The sequence below is a fragment of the Amyelois transitella genome, chromosome 13 (assembly GCF_032362555.1).
Source record: "Amyelois transitella isolate CPQ chromosome 13, ilAmyTran1.1, whole genome shotgun sequence".
Taxonomy (NCBI): Eukaryota; Metazoa; Arthropoda; class Insecta; order Lepidoptera; family Pyralidae; genus Amyelois; species Amyelois transitella.
This window is the reverse complement of record NC_083516.1, coordinates 3691257-3710657: the sequence shown is the minus strand read 5'-3', so window position 1 is coordinate 3710657 and position 19401 is coordinate 3691257. Positions and strand designations below refer to the sequence as shown.

Below are 19401 nucleotides of genomic sequence, written 5' to 3'. Positions count from 1 at the left end.
TTAAGTATTGGGCTCTAATATATTTTTTATGAAATTCGTTATTTGAAATCTTGAAATAAATTATCTATAATATTACAAATAAAGTATCTCTAAATAAATAAAAAAGCAACTCAGAACGTAAATGCCACCAGGAGCTGGTGACAGCAGAAACGAGACAATGCAACTGTGCCTATTAAGAATTTACGTCTTTACCATAATGATTTACGAGGTTCCATATTATAATTAGATTCATGATTTTCTACGGTCGCGCTGGAAGACTACGGTAATAAGTCAACTTGTTTTAAAAAAGAAATTTTGTCCATTTGTTAGTAAATAATCCTAAATTTAATTTAAAAAGATGATGCACTGTATAGATTTTACGCAATGCGTTTACTCGTGTTCATTTTTTATTAAATTATCAAAATATGACAATAACAAATGGCCAAAAAAAATTTAACTTATTTAAAAAATTCCCTACATATTTGTTATTGTAATACGATTCAACAGTAAGTTGAATTTAAATAGGAAGCAAAAGACTTAGATTCCCGCGATCCTAGAACCAGACAATCTGCTAAAAGCGAGCCATATATTTGCACTTTTCCAGAAGGCAGACTAGACTATTCAACGAACTTTTAGATGTAAATTTTGTTTATACGATGTTGACAAGCAATTTTAATTTAAATTTTTTATATGCACTTACTTCTTCCCGGTGGGAATAAATTTGAATTAATCAATAGTAAATTTTACACTTTCTTAATATTTTATATATGATATTAGAGTGAATCGAACACGTTCTTGCGAAAGAAGTTGAATGAAAAGATTTATGACTGTGGATGAAGCGAAAAAAGTTTGCAGGGATGGTGGTAAGTGGAAAGATTAATCCCTGCCTACCTCTCCGGGAAAGAAGCATGTTTATATTCACGTAAATATGTATTTCTAATCAAGTACTCTTGTAAATTAAAATAACCATCCCTCAACAAAGACTGTCTTTTTGGTTTTCTTTAATTTTCACTCTTCCTAAATTTAAATGAAATGCATCCACAACGCAATCTTTCAAAATGTAATTGTAAAAATTAAACATTTTGTATAGTATTTATTTGCATAAGCGCAATAAAGCCCGTTATCATTACATAAACAAAGGCTAGTTCACACGAGCGAGCTGGACTACATGCTAATAATATACACACTCACTATTAAGTAGTATAAAACAAAATTCTTGATCATAGAATGTCTTGAGACATCCAAAATATATAATGAAATCAATTTTCATTATGAAGATTTTTATAACTTTTATTGCAAGTAGCAATAGGATTCACTGAATTACAATAATTTTAATTCATAACGATAAAATAACGCATAACCACTGAAGAGTAGTACTATATTTTGGACATACTTACTGCTTGAGAATTACAGTGCATAGTGAAGAAGGACAAAACAAGATTCTGAACAAGTTTCGCAACTGGTGCTTTTAATAAAACCAAGCACATAGTGTAGGCATGCCTTTAGGCGAGCGGCCTAGTTGCGCACACGCAGGAAGCCGCTAAACACCGCGGTCACGCTGAGTTTAGACGATAATTTAACCAAACTGAATTCGAATTTAAAAGTTCTCGTCTTCATTTGATTTCTTATGGAAAGGTGATGTAGTTAGTCACTTAAAATCATAATTATCTTATTTACGATGGTATTTCTACTTGATTTAATTACCAACCAAAAAGCATTACCTATATACATAATATAGTAGTAATCCCTACTATGTAGTAGGGACTCTGAAGTATTTTGTTCTAAAATTATTGTTCACTATCTAAAGTAATCTGTATTTAAATTCTAATATTATCCGCCAATCACAGCAACTTGAAATTACTATCTCGCTATCAGCTTTTTTTTTTTCAGTATAAAAATAATTATGTAAGTTTTACATGTATTAAGAGAGTAGCTATCATAATCACAAGGTCTAGACTGGCCGTCTAAACTGAGGCGAGACATGCGTGTGTCTGTTCATAAAAACTAATTGTGATAAGCACGGAATAAACTCGTTTCTTTCGTTTCCATTGTCGCAAAACGTCAAGTTCAGAAACATGACATCCAAAACAAATAATAGGTAAGTTGGTATGTTTGAAACCCAAGCAACTCGTAAAGTCATACAAAAACTCATGATGAATAAAATATAGATTAAGATGCAATAGAAGTTCACTTTTAGCTGGATGGCTTACTTTATTTACGTTTATAAATTTTGCTTTGCCCTTGTTACATGTAGGCCAAATGAATTCTGCATTTCTTTCTTACACTTAGATACTATCTATTATGTATTTATAATATATTTTTTTATTTATCAATCAACATAGAATTCAAGGTTTCACTACATATTGACGTCAAATATTACTTACTAGAGGCCGCCCGCGACTTCGTCCGCATGGAAACCCTATCAATCCCGCGGGAACTCTGGGATAAAAAGTAGCCTATGTGTTATTCTGGGTCTTCAGCTACCTACATACCAAATTTCATGGTAATCGGTTCAGTAGTTTTTGCGTGAAAGAGTAACAAACATCCATACAAACTTTCGCCTTTATAATAGTAGTAGGATAGGATAGTTTGTTAATGACACTTTTGCTACAAAAACGCAAGTGTAGAAGAAGCGGAAGAAAAATATGCAGCGTTTTCGTCAACAACGTCAATTTACCTACAAATCTTATATCTGCTTATTTCATCGCTTGACCTGACCATATCATTTACCACAACTCACTGTGAATTAGTGAGATTTTTCACAATCTGTAACGGTTCATGAAATAAACGAGCGTGGTCTTCCCGCGGACTCGCATCTTTTCACTCGACCCATTAATCCTCCCAAACTGTCCGTCCGTCTGTCACTGCCAGTAATCTAATAAGACACGCCAGCTTTTTGTCCCCATTTACTTGCACTTGGAGGAAATACGCCTTAAAATGGCCTGTAATCTATCAGAGGATCCTTTTAGCTGTTGTGCAATCGAAAAATATAAGTAAAAATAGATTTCATGAACTGAATTAACCAAATTGTGCATTTTCGATTTGAACGACGACTTAGATGAAATTTCCAATACAACACCTAACAATCTTTTAGGATCGTATAAAAATATTTGTTCGAATATGAAAACAACCAGACCACGGAGATTGCGATTCTAAAGATTGTCTGTGTGCTGTGCTTTTGTTTTGAATGAAAAGGTTCCACACAGAATAAGAGGGCTCAAAAAGTGGATATAGAAAGACATTGTCTGGTAAATCAGACAGGGATTCAGATAACGCAGACAATGCCAGTATAATAAGCAGCCTGTTTCCGGCGAGGTTCCGACGAGACGAAAGCTTACAAGTCGTCAGGATATCTCTTAGACTATTTAGTATGCATGAGACAAGGCGGCAGCTCAGTGCTCGCTACATGTAAATATAATGCCCGCACATTTGCTTCCGAAACGTATTCCAAGTGAAGACATGGTAATTTTATTTTAAGGGAACTATGTTTCGTGTTAAAATAAGACTTACCACATTTATTTCGTGGTGTGTACTCCGTGGGGGTCGCGACCTCGTCGGCGCCGCTTCGCTCGTCGCCAGCAACGTCAGCAGCAGGCCCGCTAAGGCGAGCACCCGCACACTCACGCCCATTGTCCTCCCTACAGCGTCCATGCACTCCCGTACATCCCGAATGAATTTAAATTTCAAATTAGCGGCTCGCCTTGAACCACCATATCTGTCAACATCAACCCTGTTTTTGGTAATCGATTCTTTTCCGTATACGTTTTCGTTCTTATGCAATTCCAATCGTTCGATTTCTCTGATACTGAATACGTTTCGCCTTTCGAATTTATTTTCATATTCGTATTTATTCTTATGCGGTATTCTAAAACTATCTAAATCAGTCGTTTTGTTAATTTCGTCTAATTTTTCAATGGAATGATTATCCCTTCTTTTATGTATGTCTACTTCATGTGTTTCCATGTCTGGATCTAACGAATGTGTTTTTTCATTGGCAGTGATAATAGTTTCCATGTCTTTTGGTAGTTCAATGGCAGTATTACTTGCAATGTTTCTATATTTGGTGCGCCTGTTTATTGTGGCAGTGGCTTCATTTGACATTATTGCAGCTTTGTTTTTGGAGTCGATGCGCGTTGTCAGCTAAGCATGCTACTGGGGCAGCTGTGAAGGATCCTCATGCGCTATGTTCCAGCTCGCAATACTATCGTCATATTTCCTGTTGCCGTGTGCCAGATTAAGTCTGCGTGGACGGGATGCTGCGTTATCTGTCTCCGTGGGCGGCGAGCCTGTTTGTTCTGAACTTATAATATTCTTGTATGCACAAGATATCGAAGCGATTTCTGAAACAAGTAAAAGGTGTTTGATAAATCTTTGGAATTAACGAAAACCCTTTTTTTTATTTAATCACTTTTATTCAAGTGTTTATAATTATTTTTTACGATCAACGTATAGTACTCAAAGAGAGAAACTATTGTCATTTAATTTTTTGCATCCTATTTGCCTCAATATAAAAAGAAAACTATTTTTATCTACAATTTTCTTATGTGAACTATTTAATAAATTAACTACCCTACATTATAATAACAAAAAAACAATTAACGCTCACAAGTTATTTATATTGAAAACAGGAAATCCATGATAACAAAGCTCTCCCAAGGCGATAATATTGTTTGACATGTCACTTGACTGATAGCAATAAATTATGAAGAGATAATGATAACTGAAACCTTTACCATAAATCTTTTCTCAATAGGTATTTTATTATTTATTATATGTAACATTGGCCTCTGTGGCGTAGTGGTAGTGCTAACCTCTTATACACAATGTCCCAGATTCGAATCCCAGTTAAAAATGATTGAAAAATAACTTTATATGGTTGATCAGGGTTAGGAAGTGTGTTTATAGTTGAGTTAGTACCCGACAGCAGTAATATTGAGGTTGCTTTGGGACTAGCTCAATCTGTTTGATACTCCAACTACATCACAGATGCCGAAATATTTCAAAAAATACAAATCATCTAGTATGGAAGTTTGGTGTTAGTAATGATGACGATGATAAAAGGAAAGTCACATAACATAATTAATCACAGTATGTAGAGACAAGCTTTTCCAGAATTCCAAATTTCGTCAAAATCGGTCCAGGACTTTTTGAATTGACTCGTTGCAAACAGAAAACAAATCATTATCTCTTATAATGGAAGTATGGATTTGATTTGAATGCTGGTCATGCAAGAAAGATTTTTGAAAATTTCCTTATAATACGAAACGAAGCTTTATAATAGCTAGGGAAAGTTTTTCTTTCTTAGATATTTGTTTCAAGTAAAAGTAATATGCGTAAGAATAGACATTTATGTAAATGTTATTATTGAATTGAATTTCATAAGCTTAGAACCTAGCTTTCTCGAAAACAATAATATTAACAGATAAAGGAGTTTATTTTCATTGATAGATTATTTATTTCCCGTTATATGAGTATTATAAAAAATGCACTATAGCCTCTAAAATAAATTGTATGTTATGGGATACAAATAATGTAATTTCTGCCATAATATAATTTTAAAATAATAATTTCTACCAATCGCAAAATGTTCTATTAATTTTGATCAAAAACAGGACAATTTAGTTCATAAACTTTTATTAAAATACCGAGGTAGGTACAGTAACTGAGGTATGTTTTTTAAGGAAATGTCAACTTTATTGTAACCATGTAGGGTATATTTGTAAATAATGATAAGATAGCAAGTTTATGGACTTGTTCCCCCACTTACTGAGATATTGATTGACTGATTTTGTTTAGCAGGGAGGCAAATAAACATACTAATGGTAGATTTATTAATGTATTTTTAGGGTTCCGCAGCCAAATGGCAAAACAGGACCATCGTAGTTTGGCCATGTCCTGTCCGTTCGTGCCTATGTCATAGACATTTTTTCGGAAACTACGTACTTTACGTGTTGAAAATATTTAATGATCCGCTACAAAATTGTAACCTAATAAAGTATAATTTTAAAAATAAAATTACTTTTGTATCAACAAAAGTAATTTTATTTTTAAAATTATATATAACTGAGATATATAACTGAGATAGATACTATTTCGGAATCTGTAGAAAGTGCTTAAAAAAATCCTTCGTGCACGTACACACGTGCGTTTTGCTCCGTAAGGCGGAAGAATTCCAAATAAGATAATAAATTGTATTTGATTGACTATCAAACAATTCTTTTAAATATATTTAAAAGGAAAGTAAGTTACTGACATAATAATGTGTCAGCGCACAGCTGTAAACGGATTCGCTGAAATTAGATAATAGGCACTCAGAATGACGTAAACATACCAAAATTTATTTTTGAAAATCCCAAGGAAACAGACCCCGGTTAAAAACTTGATCTTGAGAGTAACAATAAACAAAACGAAATAAATATTTCAATGTTACCTCTGTACGAGGTAGGTACTGTAAAATCGATCTACTCGGTAAAATCAAAACTAACGTAAAAACTTCGTTAAACAATTGTAAAGGAATAAAAATATTGGGTGACTACTTTGTCTAACCGACTCTAATGATTTTTATTTTTATTCGTAAAATAAAAATCATAAGTCTAAGTAGCTTTAAATAAACATAAAAATATAAAAGTGGGGCTACAAAAACACACAGGAAAGTTAGCCACAAGTAGAGTCTAAGTGGAACTATTTATAACCGAACTCAGCTTTAATTAGAGTCGTCTACATGCCGGCTTGTGATCTACAAATAAATCATAACACATGCACAAATCTTTATACATCTTTAGTTCAGTCTCTTGCTGAATTTATGAAATTATTTTTGATAATAGCTGTTACACAAGTATAAGAAAACAACATAACATGTAAACAACATTGAAATCTAATTAACAACACTTACATGTTCCGAGTTCGCTCTACTTTACAGCAAAGAAAGTAACAGAATGACGAAAACAAATCTTCCAAAGCAAACAAACAAGCCTTCTTTCCTCCGGAACGACAAACAGGGACAACTAAAGCTTTAAACACAGCTGACACTGAAAGCACTGCTAAAACTTTTCATAATTCACACTACGAAACAACTTACTGGTAAATGTAAAGCTAATTCGGTAGTAGATCAAGAAATGATCGATAGCGGTTACAAATTACACAGACACACTGATAGAGATGTGGTTACAGTAATAAAAGCACTTGTATTTTGTAAGTTCATTGAAAGCGAGCGTTTCGTAAATGAAAATAAACAAAGTCAATGAACGAAACGCCCGGCGCACGTTCGCCGCCCGCACGCGCGACTCCAAACTAAATGCTAAAACTTGGTTGGATTTGGACGTGGTATGGACAGAGTGCATGCGCTCCTTGGTTCAGAGGGCTGGTGTGTGTCAGTACAGTACTCCAGCACACTCATCTGTGTGCAAGCTTTGTTAGTTATAATTGTCGACGCACAATAAGTGCGTACAGAACTCCGTTTGATTAAAATTTCTTTTGTATCTGAAGCTCTGCATGGTCTTTGTGAAAGGAATTAGGGGAACATGGTTAATTCCTCGCGCAGGTCGGCACAATTAACGGATAGTGCTGTAAATAAAGAAAGGTGAAGGGCTTTACAAATGAAAAAGTTTACTCAACATCTAAAATTAACAATTTAAAAAAACTGCCAATAAAAGAACTTGTTCAAAACTTTTCGAGAAATCTTAGCACGGTTTTTTTTATTCGTATGATCTGTGGTTTTTACAAATGTTAAGCATGAATTAGAAAAATAACGAGTTATTTTGCTGCCGGTAGAAATAAACGAGGAAAATTTTAAAATTCTAATATTTTTATAAGTTTGTATTTTACTTGCAGTAATATGATGAACTTAAATTTAGGTATAAAGTTATAAGGAAACAGGAATAGGTTATACTTAGTTCACGTAAAAAAAATATATTTATTGCTAAAGTGAGAGATAACACTGCTAGTCATATAGGTAACAATATTAGTCAGATTTCCTGTGTAATGTTATGATTATGATTAACAGTGATTTAGCTGATATCACAGTTATAACAATAAACTCACGCAATCAAAAATTCTTGAACGGTTCATAAACCACTCGGACACAAAGCACATCGCAAAAAAATTTCGACTTGTTTGCTCAAGACTCAAGTATAGCGTCGAGTCAACCGCTGATAGACTGAAATCTTAGAATATATTAAAGCTGCGTGAGTAACTATGGAAAAGAACAAAATATAAATGACACCTTGTTTGAGCAATTGCTGAAATGTTGTGGAATTCGAAATATTTTTAATTTAAAAAATAGTTTAACTTAGAAAGCTGTAAAAAGAAGCACAATTTTTTGATTCTTAGAGAACACATATTCTACCCAAGCCCTTTGGCAGAAAAGCAGACAAAAGTAAAAATCTAACTTCCCTTATAAAACCGTTCAATGACCTGAGGTTCAAAATCCTGGAATCGATGCACCTGGAAGATACTCAAAAGTTCACAGAGGCTGTAAAACCTGTAAAACAAAATCAGGAAACGCCGAAACAGAAATAAAATTTTACCAACAAAGCTCGTCGTAAATTTTGATAGCTTTCGTATTATGAGTATTGAGTATGCAGGCACGTCTGAAACTCATTCATAAAACCTGTCTTTAAATTTCAGTGGCATTAAAACCATAAAAAGGTAACGGTCTAGGTTTTATCGGAACCAATTCTTTCATTTGTTATGTGGTTACCAGTGGGAGTAGTAATAAAGTACCTAGCATAATTTGCAAGTCCTGCCCTGCGATGGTTTATAAAAGATGATTTGGAAATAATTTAACTTTGCCATTGCAAATAGACTTCGAAAAATAAACTCAAAAGCATCAGTCATTCCTAAGCCAAGGCTAGGTCACTCAAAAGATTTAATCTTTACTAATCCATTTGTTTTGGACACACTGGATTTTTGACAATCAACTCATAAAAATTTATTGTACTGCAATGCAGATGATGGTGATAGGAAACTAAGTCAAGGTACGACAAGAAGCCTTAAAATCACAACCTATATATAACCTATATCATGGAGACAGTTCATATTAATGTGGCGCCTATAATGCTGATAAATTTTCGACCACCTTCTGTGTAGACAGCTAATATGGCCGCGCACGTGTTTGTTTTGTAGTCGCCGAGGCATCGCCGACGTGACTTTGACCCACGACACGACCCTTGGCTCCGTGTTTCTATGTATCGCATTATCACGAAACACGGTATGTATAAGGATGTCCCTTTGCAGAAACGTTGCAAGAGAGCATGTTCAAGCAAAATTAATTAAGAGGAAATGTTTGAGTAGTCATGGCTTTTCCAATCTTAAAATTTATGTAATCATTAAATTAATCAAATAAATCGACTTTTATTATTTTTTTAAATATGAAGCAAATTCAGCGCTATTATAACTAACCTTGAACTTATATTATTGGTGTTAGGCAGTCAGCCAAGCCAACTATAAAAACTCTGCCAAACTGCCTGTTTCAACAGTCTCCAAACTTAAAGCAAATAGCTAAGATGATATCGGGAATATGTTAGTTACGAGTATGAAACCGACCAACATTAAACTCCTAAAGGGAAAAAGTCAAGAAGACATATGTTTTACCAATAAAATAAGACATTTTTATTGCCACAAATTGGAAAATTACGTTAGAACGTTATGTAGAAGTTTATGGACACGCGACTTATTTAAAAAAATAAGATAACCAAAATACACAAACTAAATGTTTAGGAGCCTAAATTTGTTCTTTATTCGATAATGTAAAAACGGCTTGAATAGTTTAAAAAAATAACAATGACGATTGACCTGCCCCAATAAAGTTTTGTCACTTGGGTTCTCACATTTACCAACGATGGTTGATGAGTAAGCCTGAATCTGCCTAATAACATGGCTTTGCGTGCTTAAAATTTCCTGGTAGCCCGCTTGACCTCCGCGCACCCATGAATTATGAATTTTCCAATATGACTAAGGCTAGGTGACATGAACTCAATTCAGTTTCGAAAGTTAGTGTTACAATATTTTGTCTCTTCTAGTGACGTGTTGTATTACGCCCTTGTATTGACGCATAGTATTTGGAAACAAATTAAATACTTTATTACTTGAGAGTTATAAAATTAGAATAGAAAAGATTTGTTTTCAAAATTGGATACGGTATCACTTATTGACGTCACATCACTTAAATCTAATTATAACTACTACCGCTTCCAAAGTGCATATGAAGAAGAAGCGGCGGAACAAACTACACTGCAGCATTTTCACAAGAAGTCAATTTACAAATATAGATTCTTAAATCTAAATCGTGGACGAAATGCATTCATGTAAATGATTTCAATAAGAATATTTCGTCAAATCATCTTGTAATGTCAAATCCCTAAACTATATAAAGGCGTTAAAATACTTTGCGTCTTCTCGCTTTATGTTGAAATTTCGCGAACATAATGTGATACTCAGAAATACATAATTAATCCTGGTAAAACACTTATCCTAGCAATCGCGATTTACAATTATAACGCGAGAAAAGCCGTTTGTGTGAGCTTGTAATGTGTATCAAACTTAACTGTAGGTATGTTTATTAAACACACAGGGCAAATTACATCAATCCTGACGTCGAGTTTTTCGACCTGTGACCAACCAATCACAAATAAAACTCCTAAATGCGACCCATTTACCAACTACAAACTAAACAGATGAACGTGTCAAGCATTCAAGTACTCTTGGACATATGGCTACATTTTTTGCTCGTAACCGCACATGGAGTATAGTATCTCACTGGAGAAGGCATGGATACTTTTTGATAGACAATAACCGATATGAGAAAAGATTCATTGAAAGCAGAACAAACCATACATTGCTGTAGTTATCTACTTATAATTTTTAAAGGTACTTTCCCATTATTATCGAGTTATACAATTTAAATACCGAATTTAAACAATTTCAATAAAATTCTCTTTCATGTACAGGTATCAAGATAAAATTTATTTTTTCATGCTGTATGCCTCCTCCCATAATTTTATCCTCACGATACCGCAGATGCGGATGACGCGCAATCTCTATTTAGGATAAGTTAATAATTTGCATATATATTTCGAGGGTAACCGTTATGACTAACGAGATGTTCAGCACCTTTTACTTTTACTTGAAGTGAACTGTACGTAATGTTAGATGACGAATTGATTGCAATGTTTTTATTATAAACAATGGCCACAGCTCGTGGTTTTGGATGCGTGTTGACGAATATGTCTTTATGTCAGTAACATCTTCCTTTTATAGATCCCGGATTTCGTGGTGTCCCAAACGGAAATTTAACCAAAGTAAGCAGTTACACATAACCTATCCTTTAAGAGGTAGACAGCTAACTACTGAACGGATTTGAATGTAACTTTTTTGTTGGCTCTTATTCCTAGCCAACATAAAGGATATAATTCATTTTGGAATCTGGTACAGCTGATATCGAACCATACCAACTCAACTAAACTATAGGAAATATCGAAATGACTTCTTTAAAAAAGTTGTTCAACCAGAGCATTTTCTATTGGCGAAAAAAATGGATGATCTGAATCATGTGAAGCCAAAGGGACCAGCTACTCTGTAATATGTGCCGAAATTTCAGTAAATTTAATAACCTTAACCTTCGTATTTCAAATAACAACTACTCAACGGCGTCAACTAGTTTACAATATGGGCGGGAAAGAAGAATATGGTACATACTTGTTTTTCTCCGCTATTGACCAGCATAGAAACTAACTCGTTTCAAAAACCACTCCCATAGTGAAAAACAATGACAAATAGCACTTAGACACTTATCAATTACCAATAAGAAGATACGAGTGAGTGAATAATGCACAATTTGTAACAATTAATTTAGATCTGTCGGATCGTCGACCCGCCGTCCTGTGATAGCACACACAAGGCATATCTAGAGCACTAATGTAGGCACAATGTGTGTGTTTATCTGTGTCATCATTCCTTTCAATGCTAGTTTCAAACGAACTAGTAAAATATAAAATGTAATAAATAGATGCAATCACGTCTTTACCCGTGAGACCGTCGGTGGTCGAACGGTTAAGGTGCAGGGTGAAATGCGCAAGTGAATGCGTGTGCAACACAAATTGAAATCCTAACTCGGCCATGTACCAATGACTCTTTTCTAAGTTTTGAACATTACTGATTAATGTTTATGTAAACATAAAAAGGTTAGGTCAAAGATTTCAAGAGTAACCTAAGTCAACGAACTTGCACGGAGAGAAGAATGAATGTTCATGAATCGAAAGAAGTCTGGATGGATCAAAGCAAAACAAAATATGTAAGTAGTCTACATCTATTCGTTTTACAAATTACCAAATATTATGTATTGTATAAATTACTTAAGGCGTTGGACTATAGCCATACTACAGCATATCCCAGGCACAGTGACCTAAAGTTTCATTAGTACGACTTGTACTACCACGTCCCATGTACAAAAATGATAAAACCCGTTACTTTTTCCATTCAATCAAACAGGTGATGTTTAGAAAAGATGACATTTCTGAGAAATATCTACATTTATACTTGTAATAATATCTTTGAAGGTACTTGATTCATTTTTTACTGCAGAAAAATTGTGATTCATTCTTAACGTGCAATCGACACCCGTCAAAAAAGCAAACTGCTAATATTACAAAACAACAAGGGGAAACGGTTATTTTCTCTCTTTGGGGTTCCGTTCCTGTTTCTGGTAATTTTGTTACTCATTTTTTAAGGCCAGTTATAAGTAACTTTCACATAATTATCATTTAGAAAAAACAAATAGGCATTTAAAAAACAAATAGCTCTGGACATTTTCGTTTCTTGTGCCTTGTGACTTTCTTGTGCTTCCGTAAGCCATCCTTTATAAATTTTAAATGAAGACGTGGTACAGTATTATTCATATCTGTCAGAAAGAAACTAATGAATCTCTGCCTACCCTTTCGGGAAAGAGGCATGATGAATCTAGTGTGTATTTTTTTTTTAGATTTCCCTGAACTAGCACCCTCATTGGACTTGTCCATGTCCCGTTTCCGTAGGAGTGTCTTCTAATTTAGGAAACAATTTTAAATTTCTTACGCCCTGTATTTTTTGTAATATGGCTCCACGTTCACAGTCAGTAACGCAAGGATTTAATACCTACATATTTTTATCGGTATTGATTGATTTACGACAAAACTTATTTACTTATGTTTTCATTCATTTCACCTTTCATAATATTGACAAAGAGTATTTAATTGTGCTGATTATTCTATAATGCACAAAGTCTGCATGTTTCGCCATGACTCACGGCTTCCACTGCAACTGCGCTGTACGTGCGATGTTACATTTGTTTACATTAATTGCCTGAGTTAATCATCTGTTGGGACATGTAGTAGGTATATTAAATCTCAGTAGGTAACTAATTAAAGATGCAGAACTTACAGTAAAACAAACTCTTTTCGTTTACCTTAATAATAACAACCTACTAAAAGCATTAGATACACATTCTGGTGTTATAGTGTGACAAACATACTAACCCAATTTTTGATACTAAGTTAGATTCAGTTACACACACAAATCATCTAATTGTCACTTTCAGGGTAGACATAGCCGACAGATGCAAGGGGCGAGAAGCCCACGCTTAGCTGGGATTGTAATGGAATTTAGATCCCGGAATAATATCATTTAGCTATGTCATCGCCCAAAAGAGATCCAAAATTTTGTAAGCTTTTTCAAATATAAATCATTGTTTAAGCTTTAGTTATGAAAACGTTTGTTGAAATACGATTTTATCATAATTAACAAAAAGATACTTATATCGCATAAAACGAGAACAGATGAAATAAGTAGATATTTAAAACACCGTTAAAACTGTTACGCTAGTCAGTTTATTTTTAAATCTCCTGAATGTCTAGACTTTTGTAGGCCATCAATCGGGTCCTGTGGGATCATCAGGGATCAATGACCGGTGCTTTCACAAACGGAAGTTCCCTTAACGAATTGGTGAGAAGTTTCAGAAAAAGTATCTAACAAAATGGATAGGTAACCCTATAAAACTTATTCTACTTCAATATATTCTTATGTTTACTTTTATTTAATTCTTGACTTGAATATACGAAAAATCTTTACTTACGTAAGTATCTTTCTTATCTTTATCTATATCATAATAAATGAATTCTGTAAAGTCTTCTTCGCACTAAAGACCTTCTCTTTCTACATTGCCCGACTTGCGCCAACCTAATATTCGTCATATTTTGAATGAACCTTACAAAGATCAGTGTATTTCAAGAGTAGCACATCGCTATAAAATTCGAAATTAAGCAGACGAAAGCGCTGACAGAGGCTAGTGTTAGTATTAATATTAAAAGGTTGTTCACACTCCACACTGTCGATGAGAATGGAAGATATTTTTGACAAAGTTGACGAGCAAACGACGACACAACTTCGTATCGTTTGGGGATTTGATAAGATACTGAATCAAGAAAATATAGCACCCTGAAGAAACTCCGTCGCCGTTGCTTTATTTACTGAAAAATATTTCAATTATTTTTAAAGATCTGTTTTTTTTCTTTAGATCCCGCGAAATATTATGAGGTGTAATGTAAGCATATTTGTTTTTTTGAAGTACTTTTCATCGTAATATGAGTGATCCTCTACAGATTATAATATTATAGAGAAGATTCCAAAACTTACATATAATATTTTTAATATGGATAAGAAAGGTTTTATAAAACTGAAACCCACTGAGAACCATTTAAGTAAACAAAAAAGTATAAGGTCCAGATATTTTTAATGGTACCGAATGCACTGAATATTTTATAAAGAAAAAACAAATTTAATAGATTTACCATTTGTGTGATTAATGAACTAGTCAAGAAATATGTGTGAGTTAGTGGCATTTATTTTTTCTATTCTTCTTATTAAATTTCTCGCTATTCTGGGCTATATGAAACTGTAAAGTATTCCTGCTACACTTCAATAGTGAATCACTAAAAATTTCCCATCAAAAGTTCAACCTACCGAATATTTATTGGTGGATGGTGAAGCCTTTGGGTTCTATTATCTCCCCTACTTTAACAGAATTAATACAGTTTATAGAGGATTACTGAATATGACTGCTACCATAAGTGAGAACTAGCTAGAAGCTGATAGTTGAGTCTGATTTTCGAAATAGAACAACTTTCCTTTCAAGATGTCGTAACGCAAGTAACCCATATCATGCAATTGCGAAGGTTGACAATAAAACGCCTACTTTGCAACCGTTGTCAAGCGGTAATGTATCCAATGAACACCTAATAAAAATGTCAATCAGTCGAAAAAAGTAGAAACGACCTGGAATCATTGCAAATTGTAAGGAGCCCATCACACGTGCCAGCATCGCATAGTGCTTATTTGTCTTAATCATTATTTTTCTAACATTTGTTTGTTCTCTCACAAAGAAGCACAGGCGAAAAGGCACAGGTTTGAATCCCACCCCGGTCATGCACCAAAGACTATTTTCGAAGTTATGTACATTAGTTTGAATACTAACTGATGCTCTTACGGTGAGGGACAACATCGTGAGGAAACCTGCACATTCGGGTCAGATTCCCCTGCGAAGGTTGCGGAGGTCAGACGGGAGTCGCTTAGTGTAAAATCCTGACTCGCCCAATCTGAAACCATGGTCAAAGGTCCATCGTTTTACTCAATACTAGCGTGGAAAGGTCAAGGCCGTCTGGCGCCCAGCAGCCGGTTACAGATGAAATCATGATTACAGATATGTGAGTTTTCGCACTATGTAGCCTCGTAGTAAGTTTCAGGTTATGACTTTAAATATGGCCTCGTTCTGTATGCTGGAGCTTTATGCTAGAATTGAGAACCAGATTAATTATGTGTCTATTATTAGAAAAGCTAGGTAACTGCGTTAAGTGCGCTTTTAATACCCAGACAGCAGCATAGTAAGTAAACTAATCAACATGCCCCGTTACGGAAGCCAGAAGAAAGTCGATTCGTGTGAAAATCTGAATTACCCAATCATAAATTCAAGAATCATGGTCAAAGGAACACTCCAGAAGACTCCACTCCAGAAAGTTATTGAGAATAACGCGAGGTAAAAGATACAACATGTATTCTTATGTACATGGTCCTCAACTCGCGGGTACTTCTAAATTAATTACAATAAATAATCTCCATCTTCCTCGTTACTCGGCCGTAAAACAGTCGGGCGTGGTCGTAAAATGGGGGGTGAACGATTCGATATGAGCCCATATTGTCCTCGAAAAAGAATAACGAGAGGACATATGAAGAACTCATGCAGTGAGGCACAGTGTAACAATTGATCATTCACTTGGCATAGTCACTTGTAAGCTAACAATTCAGTGGCAGAAGAGTTACTGAGAAAATATGTATTAAAAATATATATTATTATTTATTTATTTATTTTTTACACAGATTGAGTTAGCCTCGAAGTAAGTTCGAGACTTGTGTTACGAGATACTAACTCAACGATACTATATTTTATAATAAATACTTATATAGATAAACATCCAAGACCCAGGCCAATCAGAGAAAGTTCTTTTCTCCTCATGCCCTGGCCGGGATTTGAACCCGGGACCTCCGGTGTCACAGACTGTGCGTACTACCGCTGCGCCACAGAGGCCGTCAATTATGTACGTAGATAGATATACTCGGAAACTACTGGATTGGTATATATATTCTACTAACAGAGGAATATACCTACTACTATTTCTTACATTCTGCGAAAGATCCTTGAAAAAATAAATGAGGAAAGAAACTGGTTCGTACCTTTTTAAGAGTAGATAACACAGGTAATTAAATAAGTGACAGTGAGAGTGAGATGCATTAAGTTTCAATTCTACAATCTCAATATTTCCATACCGTACCGAGAAACGAACGTAATAAGAAGCAAATTAACCTTTATTGTAAGCCATCTGTATCGAACACGTAAATTGGCAGGAGTATGTGTTCGATCAATAAGGATAATTTCAAATCAAAAGCTTTTTGGTAAAATTTATGTATTCGTATTCCGTGTACCTTATATGATGAATAAATCAATCTACTATTATGAAATTCTTGAGTTACCAAGCAACTGGATGACTGACTACTGATACTAGGCGAAGGGAGAGTACGAGTAGGTACTTTATATAATACGGAGTAGGAAGCTCTTTGTTAAGTATAAGGAAATAAAAAGAGAGTATTACCTGGAATTTCTTCTAGAACGGGAATAATAAATGACTTTCGAATTACACGGGCGGAGAGTAACAAAATATATTTAATTGATGAATAATGTACTCTTATAAAAGAGGGCTCTCAATTACTGATTGACTGACAAATCAACGCACAGCCCAAACCGATTAATCTAGAGATTTGAAATTCGGCATGTAGATTCCTTAAGTGGTCACCGAGCTAAGATTTCCCGAAATTTCCGCTAGAACGGAAATTAACGAAATTTTCGCGAGTGGAGCCACGTAGGTACTCTAGTTAAACAATAAACTCTGAAAATTTTGTTCTGTGATACCCAAAATCATTTCCCATATTTCTCATCTAAATATACATATATCTAAGCACCCTGGCAAGCAGTATTGATTCATAAGACAAAATCTATAGAAGGAATTCTTTTCCTCAGAAAGTTTAACAGAATTATATGTACGAGTATATCTCATTTGACGTTTAAATGACTCATGGGGAAAAACGCTTACTACTTTACGTGCCCGCCACCGCAAAAACGTAAATAAACAGAAACTTGAGGTGTTCAGAGTAGATCAATTAATTCAATGACTTGCTTTTAAGGATGAATCAAATATAGCGGATGGAAAATAGTTGACTGACTATTCTTTACCGAAAACCCACATTTGTACGTCAGTTTGCAAATAGAAATATGTAGTTGAGGTACATAACGTATACTAAAGTCATCGTCCCACTCGTGCTAGTCCCGATTGTGCCTTCACCTTTCGGGAGATGAGTTTGGAGTGCGTCTAATGATAACGAACCGATTGGTCAGATTTATACCTTAAAATCAGCACATTTAACCAACTGTCCAATTCGAGTTAGGTTTCCCTGCAAAGTTGCGGATGGGAGTCGCTTCATGTAAAAAGTAAGTTCAAAATGGTAAGAGTGCAATCGGGACAAAAGCCAGGAGGGAAAAAAAATAATTTTGGTACATGCTGGTTTCGTACGAACTAGTTGTCGAAGCCTCTTTTTAAATATTTTAAGGTTCTACTTTTATTCCAGTTAACCTATAACTTTAATAGGCAGTTAGTACTCACATTTAATTTTGGGAAAATATAGTCATGAACAGTGTGTGGTCCCCTAGCTACTAGCTAGGTCGCCCACAGCCATTACGAAGTACAGTCAACACCACAGCGAATTTGCCTTCGTTTACTCAGAAACGTCGGCATTAAGTACTAAATTCCACTGAATGGCATCTTGATATTCTGCCGTGTGTACAGTGTAACTGTCCCGAGGCGTGTGACTTCCGCTGTAGTTAGTCCATGGAATATTGATGTGTTCTAAACAATTACGGCGCCAACATTTCCACGGACACACCTACATTTCACTGACTACAATAAAATGTTCACCTACCAGGATACTAAAACACATAATCATGTCTTTATTATGTACGAGGTTGACAGAGCCAATAGTCACTAACGACTCGAAGGCCCCATTTGCTAGTCGGCTTAAACATGGAATTGAGATTAAGGGATAAACAGTTAAGGGGTTAACAGTGACAAGTTGTTAGTTTATCGCCTAAAAGAAGAATGCCAAAGTTTATTCTTTCCCTTAATAAGACTTTTGTAAAGCAGCTACGAAGCAACTACAAGCTAACACACTATGTTCCACACTACCAAACCAGCATTAATAGAAGCTTACCTATTCATGATTTCTATGAAAGAGCGTTGGACGTACGACAGCACAAAAATAATAAAACTTTTAACACTGAAAAGAATAGAACAGATTGAGGCCTCGGGCTCTGAAGTAAAACATCAAATAATTCAAAGTATGTTTTATTATTGGGAATTTCAGTGCGTTTGACTTTAATCTTCAATGTGCCGTGTGGTTCTTGGCACCAACGGAAAAAAGAATATGACTACTCCATCTCTTTCCTATGGATGTCATAAAGGCAACTAAGGGAAAGGCTTATAAACCTGGGATTCTTCTTTTTGACGATGGACTGGCAACCTGTCAATAATTGAATCTCAATACTAGGTGTCATTATCTGAACGTGGCCTATGGGTATTTCCAAGACTATTGGCTGTCTACATCGCAAGTGATATCTATATCACTTATATTTGTATGTTGACATTAATCTGCGTGATGGTGAGCAAGATGGGGTCTAAGGACGGTGCACGGAAACTCAGTGGAACTGGATGGCACTGGATGTTAAATAATAATAATGCCACACACGTGTCTGTCAAAATTTCTGAACTTAAATGTTCATGACCGTTTGAAATA

General features: G+C 34.9%; 1 protein-coding gene across 1 annotated transcript in view; it reads right to left on the bottom strand.

Moving 5' to 3' along the window:
• LOC106140377 (matrix metalloproteinase-2) overlaps positions 1-7247 on the bottom strand; it is a 160571-nt gene extending 153324 nt beyond the window's left edge. Inside the window, exons 1-2 of the mRNA XM_060947239.1 lie at positions 6872-7247; positions 3490-4319 (exon numbers count right to left, since the gene is read on the bottom strand). Coding sequence (XP_060803222.1) covers positions 3490-4080 — 591 coding nt within the window. The 5' untranslated portion in view covers positions 4081-4319; positions 6872-7247. The remainder of the gene's footprint in view (positions 1-3489; positions 4320-6871) is intronic.
• Positions 7248-19401: the final 12154 nt, after the last annotated feature.